The sequence below is a fragment of the Eschrichtius robustus genome, chromosome 7, assembly GCF_028021215.1.
Source record: "Eschrichtius robustus isolate mEscRob2 chromosome 7, mEscRob2.pri, whole genome shotgun sequence".
In the NCBI taxonomy this organism is placed as follows: Eukaryota; Metazoa; Chordata; class Mammalia; order Artiodactyla; family Eschrichtiidae; genus Eschrichtius; species Eschrichtius robustus.
Window position 1 is genome coordinate 125,996,392 of NC_090830.1, and position 18,566 is coordinate 126,014,957.

The following is an 18,566-nucleotide window of genomic DNA, read 5'->3' on the forward strand; positions in this document are numbered from 1 at the left end:
GTTTTAACCATTTTTTATCACTGTACTCTCACACAACAGGAGGTATGGTAGTCTTCAGGAAATAATTACTGAAAATAAGTGTCTATTTTTAAAATGACAACTATCTAAGGTAATGATCTTACAATTCCATTTATATAGAGATACTCATCTGAGCAGGAGTACAGAAAAAGCACAACAGATAAAAAATTAGAAAATACATTACATCATTACTCCAGAACAGCTAGCGTGATACCCCAATGTCCTTGTCTCCACTCTCCCAAAGTATCAAAGGTGAGTTATATTTCCTACTAACATTAGTAAGTAAAACTATGATTCCTACAATCACTAAGGAATTTTAGCAGCTATTTTAAAGTATTTTCCAGCCTAAGCAAAGATACCTTTTAGAAGCTGTCTATATATAGAAAGAAAAGTATGAAAGCGTAAGTGAATAAACACAGCACATTACACTTAACTTTACAAATGATTTTGTCAGCTTTCAGCGAATTTATTTTGAAAGTTTTTAAGAAGACATCGATTACTCGAAACTATCTTTACCTCAAATAATCAGTAAAATTTAAAATGTTATAATTAACATTAAGAATAAATGTTTTTCTTCCTCATCTCAGAAGACCAAGGAAGAAATAACACAATTACAAGCCACATTATAGAGTATGAGGCTTTCCAGATCAAGCCTAATTTAGTTCTCTGAAATTAATGGTATATTTAGAGAAGATGTAGATAAAGATGCTAAAAGACCCTATCTAACTAAATACACTTCTGTCCTCGCCTCCTCAATCTCCAGTCACTAAGAATATGTGAAAGTTTTCTACAAATACATACTGGAATATTTTCAAGAGTAAAAGAACAAAACAGTTATGACAAAACAGTCATGTTCAGAAGACATTCCATGAACCTGAAAAGTGAAGTTTCCCCCAAATATTTGTTCCATACTCATTCATTAAATTCAAATAGTGTCAATACGTAGATGCCCCCTTATTTGTAAGTCAGAGAAGTAAACACATATATAGTTAATTAATGACCCAAACCTTGCACTAAAGCAAAAGTCCACCAAACTCAAGGTAAAAGCAGCCACTGTCTACTTACTATCACTGTACTGCAGAGAAACGAAAAATGTTTCAAGGGATTTTTAAAAGATTTCTAACAGAATGATTTTTTTAACATTCAACATTATAATGACAATGTCTTTTATAAAATAAAGTTGCTCAGTGAAAGTCTCTTCAAAGATATAATGTTTAAAGAGGGATAGAAATTATCACCCTCTACTATCCAGCTGTTAACTAACTCTTCCCATTTCGATGAAGAGCAACAGTAACGCTCCTCACTTAGTAAGCATCTCAAGTTTACATTGCCAGGCCAGACAAGTACCATCAGTAAATGTAGCAAGTGGGTGGGAACTACAAGCTACACGTAAGAGGTTCCTGCAGCTGCTACTAGACTCCATCTCTCCATCTTATTATTCCTAGGACAAATGCAGGCCTAGTGCTACCAGATCTTCCAAATTTTCCTAAGAAAAGCCAGAAATCCAAATCATGCAAAATTTTCCATTTTTAAATGCTGGCAATTAAGAAATAAGAAAACCACAGTGCAGGCCAAATTCAAAGTACCTAAAAACTGAATGTGGCCTTTCAGTATGCAACGACTGCTAACTACACAGCAATAATACCCAAGGAACAGAAGCATCAGTAAGAATCTCAAACATCTGACTCCCAAACCCTAAACTCCTCAGGACTATTACTCAGATTTCATGTTGAAGATGGATTCTCCGTGTAGTCAAGAACACTGGTGGTAATCCTTCTCTCTTGAAGACTAATCTTTGACTAATAATAATTTTAAAAACACTATGGCTTTTACTATTTTAAAGTATACATTTTAAGAAAAAAATAAAAACAATGAACACTGAGGTGGTGAAATCAGAATATTAGTAAAATTAATAAAATTAGAATTATAATATGTAGAAAATGTATACTTATTAAAAAATACTATAATGCTTTACAAACTGTGTTAGTTGGGTAAAATGTCTATCAGCTGGGTCCCCAGAAAGCAACCAATCACTTGAGCTCCCTTCTCATCTCTTTATGAGACATCAGGAACAGGTAGTCCTGATGGGCCACTTTTACTTTAGCAACATGAAAATAAAAAACAAATGAAGAGGGGGAAGAAGTGACAACAATGTTAATTGGCAAGGTATTTCTGTTTTATAATAATTTCAAGTGCCAAAAGATCCTAAGTCTCAATACAATTTTCTTTACTGCTTTAGCTCTACTAAGTAGATTAGATAGCTAAAAAGGATAAACTAGCAAGACCTTCTATTTAGAAATAAAATCTGCTGGATTAAAAAAGAAATGCTAAGTGGGGCAGCACCCAAAGATTTAACCTTATGATTTAACCTCAAAAGGATCCTTTCTCAAAATTTCCAAAATTTTTTTTTAAGGAAAAAAAAAGCTTTATAGTCATACTCAGAGTTCTCAGTTAATTTGGAAGGCCACCCCCACATATATTATTTTGATGACATACTTAAAAAAAAATCCTTAAGAACAACACAGCAGAGTTTAAGGAAAAAGGGCAGCTTGGCTTTATCAGAACTTGACAGCTGTGTGATTTTAAGCAAGTTATTTAACTACTCTGGGCACTATCCCCTCATCTATAAAAAAGGATAAACCATAGGTACTTTAACTCTCATGATGAGAACTGTGATACATCTTAAATGTATTTTAATTCATTCTCTTAGCTGAAACTTGAATCTGTACCACAACATCAGTACTTGAAAAGATTCCTGGCAGAACAGCTACACACAGATGAGAGAACTCAACACTTCCTGAAGCAGCCCTTTTCATCCTCACACTTCTATCATTTCCTTTTACTAAACTAAAATCAGCTTCCTAGTTACTTCAACCCCATCAATCACATTCTAGTTTAAATCTTATTAAGTATAGCTAATTCAATTCTCACTAAACTCCAACCTCCGTAAGGATTGAGACTGTTCAGTATTGAAACCCCAGCACCTAGAACAATGATAAGCACATAGCAGGTGTACAATAAATATTTACAGATTGAGTGATACGTTCTGTACAGTATTTACTGATTGACCATTGAAATGCCTTCGAATATAAAGAGCACAAGTGTGTATACTTCTGGAGGTGATCATTTAATGTTTAAGGTTTAAAAGTTGAAATATACATAACCAAACACACGCATGCTATGTTTTTAAAAATCCCTTTGGATACAGTAAATAAAAGCAATTTTGCTACATTTTAAATGATGATGCTATTCAATGATACAGATGATAAAGTTCCTTCAAAGCAATAAACCTATTAATGGCTCCATAACTCCTAATCATAATTTCCTTCAGATTTAACTGAATTCCAAGTCTACATTAAAAAAAAAAACACCTCAAAATGACATGTACCCTCACTATCACTGGCTATCCTGCAAATAACCCCCAAATAATAACTTAGTCAAGTTTTATCACCTGAAAGTTACCCAGAAAACATGAGAATTGAAATTGTGATAGAATTATCAAAATCTGTAACAACTTTCTCTCATGACTTTCTTAGCCACACACTGCTATATACACCTCACTGCTTAAACACTAGAACTCATTTATAATTTAGTCACTTATATTCCAGAGCTGAAAGAGTAGGTTTCATAAAGTTATGTTCTACTTCACAGAACAGGAAATCAAACAGTGGATGACCAGTTCACCATCCTCTGCAAATCTATGGAAATATTTCCATTATAAATTTCTCCTGCCACCTGACGGTTTTAAACTGTCACTCTGTGCTATTAGTGTAAACAAAACACAATTACTAAGGTAAACCTGCCACATAACACAAGTCAATACTCCATCCCAAACCCAAACATAAAATATTCCTGAATTATTTGGGTCACTGATGCTTGAAACTGTGGTAGAAAATCAGTGATCTAGAAATATGTAACTTCCACTAAAGGAAACTAGGTAAGGCAAATACCAGATTGACATAATTTTATAGTAAAGAACAAAATCTAAAAGGGTCAAACATTTTAATGAACACAAAATTAAAGGAGGACAGAAAGTAAAATTAAAAATTCATCTGTTTTGGAAGAAATAGCCATACATGACCCTTTCAACACCGACAAGCCTTCCCAGACCAAAGTGGATGAAGCCTCTAGCCCTACAAAACTTCCTTTCCCATTCCACTTCTACGATATTTAAAAAAAAAAAACCAAAACCCTTGTACATTAATCAAAATAGTATACTACAGAAAATCAAACCGCCAGATATAGGGAGACTTTAAAACAGTTAAAATCACTTTAAAATACTATCTGCAGGGCCACTTCGGGTACTGTGGGAGGAACTCAGAGCCAGAAGAGGTGAAACGTGAGGGGCAGTCTGGGTCCGTGCTACAGAACCTACCCCCAAAGGGCAGATGCCATTAACACAAAATGTACAGAGAACTGCAACGCGCATAGGCTCCCAACTCGTTTCCAATTTGCAGTGGAAGAGTATTCCTTTCCAACAGACACTCCCTCTACCCTGAAAGTTGCCGAGGCAGCACAGCAAAACGGGCCTGCAGTTGCAAAATACAACAGCCCTGGGCTACCAGCACACTCTCCACGCCTGTACTTTGTGTCCAGGAACAATTTCTCAACGTGGCCAAGGTGATGCTGCAAAGCTGCCCTCAATGCAGCAACCACGGACAGGAGTAGTTTCTCAACAGTCCCAGAGCCGTCCCGAGGAGGAGGGTGGACTTCCCTTCCATCTTCAGTACGCTGCTTCGACCCATGCTGACAGCGCCTTGGATGCCCAAGAACACACGAAGAGGTTTCTAGCTCCCATGAAGGCCCTTCGGAAGCGAAGAACGTAGGCACTACCTGCCTTTATCTAGGGCCCTGTCCAGGGCTGGGAAGAGCCCTGGAAAGCGGGGACTGGGATTCAGTCGCTGCCCTTCCCACCCACGCAGGCGGCAGCGTGCCTCCAGGCCCGGGGTCCCAGCAGCCAGGCCCCCGCGCCCGGGCGACCTTTCCCCCCACGCCCCTCTCACCTGATCTTGTAACTCGGGAGGGTGTGCTTGCGCTTGATGACTTTCTTGAGCTGGTTGACGATGATGGAGGTGAGCTGGGGCATGGGCCGCCCTTCGAACTGGGAGCGCACCTCGAAGTCGATCAGCGGGTCCTCCACGAAGGAGAAGAACCAGTGGGTGAAGGGCACGCGGGTGAGGACGAAGCGCAGCCTCCCCACCACCCGGGACAGCTTGACGAACAGGTAGGCGGACTTGCCGAAGACCAAGTCCACGTCGATGGCCAGGTGGAAGCCCCCGCTGTACTCCACCTCCGCCTCGAAGGCCAGCTCCTCGGGGGAGGTGGCGGGCAGCGCCTCCCCCTCAGGAACGTCGGGCTCCCCGGTGGCCGAGGGCACCACGGGCCGGAGGAGCCGGATGGTCTTGATGAAGGGCACGGTCTCGCCCAGGAACACGTCCCGCAGGCTCAGCCCCTCCAGCAGGCGCCCGGCCGTCTTGGTCTGCAGCAGCTCCTCGAACTCCACCTTGATCTTCTTGGTGACCCAGCGGCGGGCCAGCGCGGTGTCCCGCAGCTCCCGGAACAGGAACAGGATGGTGGCGTTGAGGAAGTAGCAGGTCTCCCGCGTCGGCGGGGCGGGGGTCTCGGGGGCCGGAGTCGTGCCGCCCTCGGGTGGCCCGCCGGAGGGCTCCTCAGCCCCGCCGCCGCCATAAAGGTACTCTCTCAGGGCCAGGTCCGGCACCGGCTTGATGTAGCGGAAGCCGTCGGCCGCGCGGGCGGCCTCGTCCGGCGGCGGCTCGGGCTGTTTGCGGTAAAGCAGCAGGAACTGGGTGAGCAGCGTGAGGAAGGAGCCCAGCACGACCGACGCCAAGATCATGAGCAGCAGCCCCATCCCGCCACCGCCACCGCCTCCGCCCGGAGCGCCCGCGCCCTTGCACCCGCGCCCACAGCGCCGCTTTCTTCACGCCGCCCTCCCCCCTGCCTCCATCTTGAGGACATCGGGCGGCGGGGTCTGGGCGAGCGGCTCCCTGGGCCTCGTCCAGGGGGCTCCGGACGGCGCACTGCAGCGCCCCAGCCTGCGGCGGCCCGCGCCTCCTCAGAAGCTCCCGGAGGCGGCTGCTGTGGTGGCGGCAGCGGGGGCGGGAGGGAGCGGAACGGCGCCTTCCTCCGGCCGCCGCTTATTGGACGAACGGCGCGTGGCGTCAGGAGCGTACTCGCTCCCGGCGGCGTCGCCTGGCAGCCGGCGCTCGGGCACGCGTACGCGGGTCCTTCACCTCTCGGGCTCCCTTCCAACCCCGCCCCCACGCCAACATTCCAGTCCCCCGCGATACACGTGGCTGTCACTTCTGAAGCCGCTGCGCGGATCTGGGAGGATAACTGGGGCCACCGGTTGGAGGATAAGGAGGCCGGGCGGAGATGTCGTGGCGGCGCGTTCTTGACCCCGCTCATCCCGTTATCTTCTAATGCGCCCATCCCCCCTCATTGGCCGCGGCCCCTGTTACCCCTGCTGCAGTGTGATTCTTCCACTCCCGTCCCTGAGAATGGGCTGGCGGCTTTCCCTGCCGGGCAGCGCCGCAAAGGATCTGAGCTGGCCGTTCGGAGACTTCCCAAGCCGAGGACAAGATTGCACTGCCTCTGAGACCGCCGTCGCCGACCATCAATCTGACCAGCAGACGCTCTGCGTCCGCGGAGGGTGGGCCCTGGGAAGGAGGGACAGAGAAAAAAGGAGTCAGATGCGGACTAACTTTACTACCTAGGCGGATATTCGAGATTTAATCGAGAAGGACATAAAAAAAAGAGCCGGTTTGAGGAATGATGAACTTGAGTGGGATGAACTTGCCAGATGATTGGAAGATGAATAGTTACTGTCAAGCTATCGCAGTGCGTTAAGCCCCTGAATGTATTACCACATTTAGTTCATTTAAGAGACAGTTATAGTTAGCCACCACCCATTTTACAGATGCAAACACTGGCGCAGAGAGGCAAAGGAAGTTGCCTAGGGTCACACAATGGTGCCCGGTTTTGTCTAAAACTAAACCCTAAGTCCTTGGTCACTACTCAGTACTAGGATACCAAGATTGCTAGAGTTGGAAGGGGGCTTATTGGTTCCATGGTGCACAGAAAGGGGGAGTTAGGAAGGGGGGCCGGTGAGGAAAGACTTCAGGGAATTTTGCACAAGGTTGCACGTTGACCAAAGCCATAGAGTTAATGAAGCCAGGTTGCCCAGCAACAATGTTATCCTCCTGCCATCTGGTTACTTCATAAATGCTTATGTGCTCCAACCACATAGACAACACAAAGATCCACCCCTAGTCCCACAAGGGTCAGATATTCCATACCTAAAAGTCAGGTTGGTTCTGGCTGGCCTTAAGGGGCCAGGGCAGGGCTCCTCTTTAGCCCTGGAAGATCCCCAAGCCAGTGACTGTCCTGAGTCTGGGTGATTCTAGAACAAAAAACAGAATTCTGACCCAACTGGAGCAGGTACAGAACTTTGGAACCAAGCCGTTCTCATCTTACTTACTCATCCCCAGGTGTGAGACCAGAATGGCTCCTTTGCTACAAAAATGTTAGCCTGGGGCTTCCCTGGTGGCGCAGTGGTTGGGGGTCTGCCTGCCAGTGCAGGGGACACAGATTCGAGCCCTGGTCTGGGAGGATCCCACATGCCGCGGAGCAACTAGGCCCGTGAGCCACAACTACTGAGCCTGAGCGTCTGGAGCCTGCGCGTCTGGAGCCTGTGCTCCGCAACGGGAGAGGCTGCGACAGTGGGAGGCCCGCGCACTGCGATGAAGGGTGGCCCCCGCTCGCTGCAGCTGGAGAAAGTCCTCGCACAGAAACAGAGACCCCACACAGCCAAAAATAAATAAATAAATAAATTTATTTAAAAAAAAAAATCTTAAAAAAAAAAAAATGTTAGCCTGCTGAGAGAGCCAGGCTCAAAACCATATTCCACATCCTATCGAAGTCCAGAGCCCTGCCGGGATATCTGGGAGCTCCAGGCAGCTTCTTTTCTTGTGATCATCTCTGGGCTGCTGTCTCAATTCTACACTGTTTCAACCCAAATGGGAAATGTAGACCCTTAATATCCACCAAAAACCTTATTTATAATACTACTGCACCATTGTAATAAATGTCACAGAAGCTGGAGGTGGGGTGGAAGATTATCTGAGTAATTTTCACATTACTGAGATACAATATCCTCAAATTGTGTATTAATCCATTCTGCATCTTAAAATATTCTTCAACTACCTCCTTCCCCCATAAGAAAAGTTGGTGATTTTCCTGGGAGTGAGTTCTCAGTCTCACACTCCATCTTGCAGCCTTCTCCCTTTTCTCCCCTCCTCCTACCTCATTAGTAACAGAACTCCCATTTTATCATGAATGTCAATGCATTGAGATAAAAGACACTTATTCCCCAATCTCCCTTACATCTAGATGTGTCAATGTTACTGGTTTCTGATATGTAAGAAGTTGTGTAGGACTTTCTGGAAGTCTCTTAAAGGGGACTGACTCAGCTGGAAGCTACACCGTTTTGCTTTCCTCTCTTTGTTCCTCCTTCCAGCTGTCTGGAATGCAGTCATGATTTCTGGAGCTCCAGCAGCTACTTTGGATCTTGAAGTAACTTTGACAATGGAAGCCATATGCTAAAGATGGCAAAGTAGGCAGATACGCCTAGATCCCTGATGACTTCTTGGAGCTACCATAGCAGCCATGGATTTTCTGTTATATTTGGTCAAGCCTAATCTTAATTGTTTCATCCAATAACTATCCTTCCCAAGTTGCCCCCTCCTCTATGTTCCCTACCATTCACCCACCTGTCCAAACTTTGCTTGCCCTCCTTACTCCCCCTCATTCTTTTAATTCTATCTCCTTAGTATATCTCAAGCGTGTCCTCACTTCTCTAGCCCTATCACCAGGCCCTTATTTCAGGCCCTCTTCTTTTCTCTTGCAATGACTTTAGTTCTTCGTTATCTCCTACCTAGTCACTCTGCCTGTCTTGCCTCCTATAATCATTCTCCACACTGTTGCTACAATGATCTTTCTCCAGTACAAAACTGATCTTGTCACCTTGTAGCTAAAAGTTCTTCAGTGGCTCCCCACAGCCATATTCATAATAATGGCTATCATACATCAAGAGCATAGTAAATGGGAAGCATTGTGCTAAGCACTTTAGAAGCATTTACACTCCCACAATTGTCTTTGTGGTAGGTACTATCATCTCCAGTTTATGGATGAGGAAACAGACACTTAATGCAGATAAATAACCTGCCAAAAGTCACTAAGTTAATAAGTGGAGGAGTGGAGATTTGAATAAACTCTGTCTAACCCCAAGGCCTCTCATTTTAGGTCAATATTCCTTTAGGATACAGTCCAAACTCATTAGCATCCTTTGTGAGCTTGCCTTTGCTTACACTTCAGCTTCTTCTCTCACTACTCCAGAAGTAGATTTTGAAGATTTTTTTCCTGTCTTTATTTTTTTAGGTCCTTGTTGTTTATCTATTTTATATATAGTAGTGTGTATATGTTAATTCCAAACTTCTAATTTATCTCTCCCCCCCACCTCCACTATCCCCTTAGGTAACCATGTTTGTTTTCTATGCCTGTGAGTCTATTTCTGTTTTGTAAATAAGTTCATTTGCATCATTTTTTTAGATTCCATGTATAAGTGCTATCATATGATATTTGTCTTTGACTTACTTCACTTAGTATGATAATGTTTAGGTCTGTTTATGTTGCAAATGTCATTATTTCATTATTTTTTATGGCTGAGTAATATTCCATTGTATATGTATAACACATCTTTCTTATCCATTCATCAGTCGATGTATGAAGATATTATTGATGAATTTGCTTTCATTAAAGCCAGAAAGTAAAATTATAATAAATGCTGTTTGGGGTACAAACAAAATATTTAAACTTAATGTGAAGTTTAATATATCTACTTTTCAAATTTACTATATTTTTTCAACTACTTTAATGTTCTGGAATAAACTGGCCATTAAAATATATTAAAAGGTATATACAGGGATTCACATGTTGACTGAAGAAAGACACACAACCTAAAAGTTGCAAGTTATGTTTTATTTGGGAATCTTACTGAGGACTACAGCCTGGGAGACAGCCTCTCAGATAGCTCTGAGGAACTGCTCCAAAGAGGAAAGGGAAGAACCCAGATGAATAGGAATTTTTGCTGAAAACAAAACAAAACATGTAGTCAAACATCAAAAGATTACTGCTAGTCATGAAAAACAGACATCTCGAGTTAATGATTTTAGTGCTTTTCTATGTATGGGAAGATGCAAGAGTCTGGGTTCATTGAAGTTATTCCTTAGATATGAATCTTAACTGTCTAGGGCCAGTATCCTGTTTTTCTCCACCCTGAATTTTCCTCAGGGCACACTGCAGGGGTTAGCTGCAGTGCCTGATGACTTGATGGTGGGCAACATTCTTTGTTTACAGAAATGGCAGGCAACTTTTTTTGCCCACCCACATTTGTCCTTTTGTCTCAGGCTCTGGTATTTCTTGGCATGGCACTGTCAGAGATCCTGTCTTTATTTAAAATCTTGATGTTTTGTTTATCATAGATAACATATTATTTTTATTTTTTAGATGCTGCATTAAATGTTACTTATCTTGTTGATTGGTTTTTTTGGTGCCCCTTCAAATTTTCTGCCCAAGGTGAGTACATCACTCACCTCACCCTAATCCTGGCCCTGCTCTTCAACCATATGGGACTGTTTGCAGACTCCTAAACACACAATTATCTATCTTACTTCCCTTATTTTTGTCAGTCTTGCCTAGCACATGGTGGGTACTCCATAAATATCTGTGGATGTGAATGAATGCTTTTCCTTCTGACCTTAACCCATTGGTACCCCTGCCCATTGTCTGAATAACTCCTACTTGGGGTTTTTTAAGACTGAACAGAAGGGTCACCTCTACCAGGAAGTTTTCCCTGACTGTTCACACCCCTGTCCCTCCTGACCTCATCTAAGTCTGGGTTAGGAGCTTTTCCATTGTCCTCAGCGCACTTTGAGGTCACCTTGGAAACAGCATTTCTTATCATGTTCTGAGATTCCCTGTTACTTGCTCGGAATCACGAGTCCACTTGTGAGCTTCTCAAGAGAAAAGACCATGGCTTTCTTGCCTCTGTACCCTCAGCCCGCAAAGCACATACTAGGAAGCATGCTCATAGGATGAATGGATGGAGAGATGGTAGAGTGAGATCTGCTTTAAGATATAACTGGTAGCAAATTGCAAGTGGGGTCTGTATGGAGGGAGAGTGAGATTTGTGAAGAAGCTTTGTCAGAATCCAGACAAAAGTTGATCAGGGATTAGACTAAGGCAGTAGGTTGGACTTATGAGACATTTTAGAGGAAAAATCAATGGAATTGGTTGGAAATTAAGTGGATGGAGAAGAACTCAAAGGCAACTGAGGTTTTATAATTGAGTGAGTAGGAAGATGGGGGTTCCATAAACAAAGACAGGCAACACAGGAGAGCGAGCTGTAGGCCTATCACCTACACATGGTCATGGACCCCAGAGAACAGAGAGTGCAACCATAATCAGATTCTTACTAGATAGATGAGGCCTTAATCAGTATTTATATTCCTCCTAAGTTCTTCTCCAAACCATTCCACTTTTCTCTGTCCTCTGAAGTTGCTTCAGCCTGGGCCATTGTCATCTTTTGTCTAAATTCCTGCCACTGCCTTCTAATTGGTCTACCCACCTCCAAGTTTCCTTTCCTTACTTTATTCACCATTCTCAGCCAAGCCAAATTAAGCTATTCTCTGCTTAAAATCTTTCAACAGCTCTCCATAGACTTCTGGATGAAGTGCTGATTCCCGAGCACGATCCCTCAGGCTTTCACGATCTAGCCCTTGCCTACATCTTCCACTCCGTTTCTCGATATGCCCCCACTTGTGGCTGTGCTCCAGGATTCCTAAAGTTCTTGTGATTCCCCCTTGTCCCTTGCCCTTTCTCTTATCTCTAGGCCTTTGCACATGCTACTTCTTCTACCTGAAACTCTTTCCCTCTTCCCTTTGTAGGCAACTGCTACCCTTCAAGTTTAAATATTTATTTCTAGGAGACTGTCCCTGGTCCTAGCCTTAACTTGACCCCCTGCTACGTACTCATATAACAACCTATTTTTCCTGATGCTTGTGACAGAGACTGCTAGTTGCCTATTCACATTACATACAGATGTGATGACTGGAGCTGTAATGGCCATCTTACAATCATGTGGTAACCTTGAGGATAGATGCCACACACTGAACGTAGTTAAACAGAAAGACAGAAGAACCTTGGGACACTAATGATATTGAAGCTGTATACAACCTTGCAATCCTCACCTCTGGACTTCTTCTACATTTGAGAAATATGTCCTTTAAGCTGTCATGCTAGTACTTCTCAGGTCTCTGTTGCTAGCTGCCAAATGCAATCCTGTTAAAAGTTCATCACACCTTTTTGTTATCACTTGTACAATGTGTCTTATAAACCACAGTGTTTCCCAGTCCTCAACATGGATCTTGGAACATAGCAAGTGCTCAACTGATATTTATTAAATGAATGAATATATTCACATGATATCCTCTCCACTTTTGGTGAGAAAGAGCTACCCTAGTCTCCTGAAACTTTGGGACCACTCGTTTGAAAGAAGAGGCTAGGGAGGAGGGAGCACTGATACCAGAATGCCCCAGTAGACTGGCAGAAGAGGCACTGCTGTTGGCTGTGCTCGCCTGCAAGGCAGGGGAAGGTAACTGTGGGAGAGAATAACAGGCTGCAGCAGCAAGAGGCTTGGAGACTGTAAGTCCTTGAGATCTATTGGTGGATCCAAATCTACTGCTGGGAATCAGTATAACTGTTGGGGTCCCAGGCACACTCATCTCTTCTGTATTTATATTCACTCCTTAGGTGATCTAATCCAACCTCATGGCTTCAAATACTATCCATCTGCTGTGCTTCCAAATGTATCTAATCAGTCTGGACCCCTCCCTTGAACTCCTCTAGGAAACCCATATATCCTACAGCCTACTGGACATCTCCATTTGGGTGTAGAATGACTTACTGTGTGCAAAACTGAGCTGATATTCAGCCCCACTGGTTCTTTGGGCAGGCTTCAGTTAATGGTGCCTCTGTTCTTCCAGCTTCTAAGGCCAAAAGCCTTGTGTTGTCCTTGACACCTTTCTTTTGCTCATATCTATACCTGGTCTGTTGACAAATCCTGTTGGCTCTATCTTCAAAATATATTTGGAATTTTACCACATTCATCATCCTGGTTCAAGCACCAGGTTGGACCTGGATTTTTGGAGTGGACTCTTAACTGGCCTCTCTGCTTCTTCCCTTGCCACCCTGATGTCTGTTCAAACACAGATGCCACAGTGATTACGTTAAAGGACAAGTCTGATCGTGCCACTCATCTGCTCAAAACCACCGGTGGTTCCTGTGGTGGGCAGAATAGTGACCCCCGCAAAGATGTCCACGACCTAATCCCTAGGACCTGTATGTTGTGTTAGATGACAAAGGGGAATTAATGTTGAAGATAGAATTAAGGTTGCTACTCAGCTCACCTTATGAGAGGGATATTATTCTGGATTATCCAGAATATTATCCAGTTATGTCCAATGTGATCACAAGAGTCCTTAAAAGTGGAAGAGGGAGGCAGAACAGAAGAAAATCAGAGTGATGTGATGTGAGAATGACTCAGTCCACTATTGCTGGCTTTGAAGCTGGAAGGGGGTTAGGAGCACGAAATGTGGGCAGCCTCCAGAAGCTGAAAAAGACAAAGAGCCTCCAGAAAGAAACACAGCCCTGCCCACAGTTTAATTTCAGTCCAGTGAGATGTGCTGGAAGTTGGGCTTTTGACCTCCAGAACTGTAAGAGAATAAACTTGTGTTGTTTTAAGCCATTAAGTTTATGGCAATTTGCTATAACAGCCACAAGAACTAATACAGTTCCCAGTCACATACAAGGTGAAAGCTGAAGTTCAGCAGTGAAGTCCAAAGTTCCAAATGACCTGGTCCCTGTTACCTATCATCTCCCACTTTCCACTTTATTCACTCTTCAGCCACAGTGCCCTCTTGATCCAGCCATTAATCTACAGCTTTGTAGAGGAATGAATGATTTTGAAACTTCATTTTCCAGAAGAAAGAGAGGAGAGGTGACCTGCCCCTGGTGCCCCAGCAGGGACTTGAACTCAGGACTCCTGCCCAACTACCTGTGGGCTACTAATTCTATGGTACTTAGCTTTTACTTAAGTTTCCTCCCCAAGAAAGTCTTGTGGTTACATCTCCCTGGCCACCTACTGGTGTTTAAATTCTCCTCCAATGCGGTTATCTTTCTTTTGACCGTATTCCTTGCAGAGAGTAGCTCGTTTCTTGTTGTCTGAAATTCAAAGACAGAAACATTTTCCCTTGAAAAGACAGGGGAAGATATTCCCAGGGCATCAGATTGTAGTGACTGAGACAGCCAGCTTCCTTAGGAGGAAAAGTCAGGCCTGCCTTTCTTTCAGCCAGGGAGGTTTGCTGTATGGATTCCTGTTTACACCCTGTAGAGTGATTTACATAGAAACCAGGACACATTTCTAAGTGTTGTTGGCCTTGTCGATCTGAGTGCAAACAGCCCTCCTTATTTTGCTGACCTGGCACTTATAGTTCCAAAAGAGAAGGTCTGATTGGTTAGCTTCCTTCAGTGGAGCCCCCAAACCCCCCTACCCCACATTTGTGCCGAGTCACCTCAGTATTGATCAGCCTGCCTTGTGTGCAGCTGATATATGTGTTGCAGGCTGCTCTGGGACTGATCTCTGGTCCACTCAGCTCTGGCCACAAGAGCAGAGGTGGCTTCCTCTACAAAGCTTGTGGGTACCGGCCTGGCAGATATTACAGGCCTATTATGTCGTTTGGATTTTTTTTTTTTTGGTCTGTCTAGCATTGCTTTCATTTGGGAACTCCCCTTGGATCAGGGGTCTGCAAACTTTGTCTGTAAATGGCAAAGAGTAAATATTTTAGGTTTTGTGGGCCATCAGTTCTCTGTTGTAGCTAGTCAATTCTGCCACTGCAGCCAAGCTCAGCCATAGGCAGTAGATAAATGAGTGTGGCTATGTTCCAAGAAAACTGTATTTACGAAAATAGGCAGGGGGCCATAATTTGCCTACTTCCTGGTCTGGAAGGCCTGGAACCTTGCCCTCTATTCACAATCCATCCTCCCTTGCCTCCTCTCAGAATCTTCATGCTCCAATCCACAGGGTCCCTTGCTCACAGGGCTCCCAGCCTGGAAAATTCTCCTGAACCTTTGTATGGCTAACCCCTACTACCACCTCGATCATTGCTCAAATGTCATTTCCTCAGGGAAGTCTTCCCTGATTCCCCTAGTACACTTTCCTAGGGCACCTACCGCTCCTTCATGGCATTTTGTATCATCGTTGTAATTTTCAGTCTTTTCATGTTAATTTGCTGTCTGTCTCCCCACTAGGCATCAGGGTGAGGCCCTGTCTTTTGTTCAGTAGCTGGCATAGTGCTTAGTGCATAGTAGTAACCCAGTGTGTATCTCCTGGAAGAAAGAGAGAGAGACAGAGAGAGAAAGAGAGAGAAAGGAAGGAAGAAGGAATCAGTCTTCTGAACTTGCCTGTTAAATGACTGAGCATATAAATGGGACATTCTACTTACCTGTGCATTGTTAAAGTCAGGAGAACAGGAAGAAATGGCAACACTGGCACTCCTCCCCACCTATTCAGACATCTGGTAGCCTTTGGTGCTTGGGGATGTTCCCTGGAGGTGACCTCACATCTCATGTCTGACTGCAGAGTTGGTGGGGACTTGTCCTCGCAGCCCTTTCCTCCAACACCCTGACCCTCCCGCATCGCCTTCCTTCTGTCCAAGCTCCCAACAGGATGTGCATCAAGGTCATCTCCCCTAAGTGCCCTTTCCCAAAGTTACTCGGGCCTCCTGGGGTCAGATCCCAGATCCAGGACTTAGTGGGTATATGACCTTGAGCACGTCACTTAAACCCTCCAAGCCTCAGTCTCCTGTCTGTAAAGCAAGGATAATAAAATTACCTGTGACATAAGGCTATCGGGAGGCTTTAATAAGGTAATATGTAGAAAGTACTTAATAGGAAGTCTGACACATACTTAGTATCAATAAGTTATTACTAGCTAAATTTTAGAAAAAGAACAATCTGATTATCTGATTGAAGCTATCAGGCCCATCCTTAAAATACGTGGGATCAGGGCTAGAGTACAAATGCTTGAAATGTTTGAAAATTATAAATCAAGCTGTTAAATAAGATTTGTCTTCTCCCTCTACATTGACAAATATGGCTTCACAATGGCAGAACTTTTTAAGAATTGGAAAACTCTAGTTTTTACATGACTGAAAGATGGCAAAATAGCAAAGGAAACTAAATTTAATTATTATTGTGCATGTGCTATTAAGGGCCAAGAAATATTTGCATTGTAACAAAGACTCCTACTCAACCCCCAAAGAATCCCTGGGATGAATGGGACCTTAAAAGGCAATTTTGAGCCAGAAAGATGTACAGCGCCCCCTGCCCTCACTGTCCCTTACTGCCCCCGACACATCAGAAGAATGGGGTTCTTCAGCTCTGCGTCCTCATTCTGACTCTGCACTCTCTATGCTTTTGCTAAGCAGAAGTAGAGCCACAACTGTTAAGTAACAAAAGACACAGCAATCAAATGCTTTACTTCTTTATTTCCTGATTGACAGCAGAGTTTCAGGGAAGTACTTTGACAAGTAACTCAATAATAAACACATCAAAATAAAACAGAACTAATGAAAGAAGAATAAGATACTGATCTGCAGAAAATGCCAACACTATTTAAGTCAGGAAAAAGTCACAAAGATGTATTGCTCATAAATGCCTATTAAAAGCCTTTTTAAAACACAGGTACCTGCAACGGGCTAGACCCTCAAATAAAAACTGAGGTAAAGATAGAATTCCTATTTTACAGAGAGGAAATGGAAGCACAGAGAGGCTAAGAAGCACGCAGAAGGTCACACAGCTACAAAGTGGCAAGGGAAGAATTCTAATCCAGGTTCATCTGTGTCCAGATTCTGACCTGGTGACCACCATGACACACCGGCTCTTTGCTCCCTACTGCCTCACATCCAGAGAAACCAAATAATCAACATTAGTGAAGAAAAATTCAGTCGGAACCCTGGCTAAGCATCTTTATTCTTCTGAGTCTTCAGTTTCTTCAAAAAGACAAATAAGTCTTATTAACACCATGCAAACAGTTAATAAGCATGTGTTAAAGTGTTGGGTTATAAGATGTTGTAAAACAACACTTACTGACCTACCCTTTCTTATTGAGTAAAAACCTGACCGCTGAACTTTAAATTACCTCTTCCCTCTAATTACAAAACGTTGACTTGCTTAATCTTAGTTTTGAAGACCAAGCGGCTTTACAACGTTATTACAAGTTGAAAAAGTGCCAAGAGGACCTTGAATAGCAAGATGGGGAAACAAGTTGTAGTGCTATGAAGATATGGACAGTATCTTTATGGTTCGTCGATATCTTTATGATTAGTGAGATATTTAATAGCTTTGTTGAAATATTTTTCATATACCATAAGATTCACCCACTTAAAGTGTATAGTTGATTAATTTTCATATATTTGGAGTTGTGACACCATCACCATGATCTAATTTTAGAACATTTTCAACACCCTAAAAAGAAACCCCATGCCCATTAGCAGTCACTCCCCATTTCCTCTCACCCCAACTCCAGGCAACCACGAATCACCTTCTGTCTCTATCTATGTGCTTAGTCTGGATATTTCATGTAAAAGGAATCGTCCAATATGTGATTTTTGGGTCACTGGCTACTTGCACTTAGCATAATGTCTTTAAGATTCATCCATGCTATAGCATTTATAAGTATTTCATTGTTTTTTATGACCAAATAATATTCCATTGTATGAATATCCAATTTGTTTACGCATTTAGCAGATGGTAGACATTTAGGTTTTTCCGCTTTTTGTCTATGACGAATAATGCTGCTATGAACTTTTGTATACAAGTTTTTGTGTGGACATACATTTCCATTTCTCTTGGATAGATACCTATGAGTACAATTGCTGGGTCATATGGTGGCTCTATGTTTAACCTTTTGAGGAATGGCTAGACTGTTTTTCAAAGCAGTTGCACCATTTAACATTCCCAACAGCAGTGTATATGGGTTCCAATTTCTCCACTTGTTTGCCATCGCTTGTTTTCTTGATTTTAGCCATCTTAATGGGTGTGAGGTAGGATCTCACTGTGGTTTTGATGTGCATTTCCCTCTTGTCTAACGATGATCTTCTCTGGAGAAGTGTCTATTCAAATCCTTTGCCCATTTTTAAATTGAGCTACTTGTCTTTTATTATTAATTTTTATTATTAATTTGTAACAGTTCTTTGTATTTCTGGATACAAGTCCCTTCTCAGGTATATGATTTGCAAATGTTTTCTCCCATTCTGTGAGTTGTCTTTTCACTTTCTTGATAGTGTCCACTGAGGCATAAGCGGTTTTGACTTTGATCAAGTCAAATTTATGTCTTTTTTTCTTTGGCTGCT

General features: G+C 43.3%; 1 protein-coding gene across 1 annotated transcript in view; it reads right to left on the minus strand.

The window, feature by feature from the left end:
- The window catches only part of PDZD8 (PDZ domain containing 8), an 85,863-nt gene extending 79,717 nt beyond the window's left edge, over positions 1 to 6,146 (minus strand). Inside the window, exon 1 of the mRNA XM_068548630.1 lies at positions 5,022 to 6,146. Within this exon, the coding sequence (XP_068404731.1) occupies positions 5,022 to 5,887 (866 nt within the window). The 5' untranslated portion in view covers positions 5,888 to 6,146. The remainder of the gene's footprint in view (positions 1 to 5,021) is intronic.
- Between the last annotated feature and the right edge of the window lie 12,420 nt (positions 6,147 to 18,566).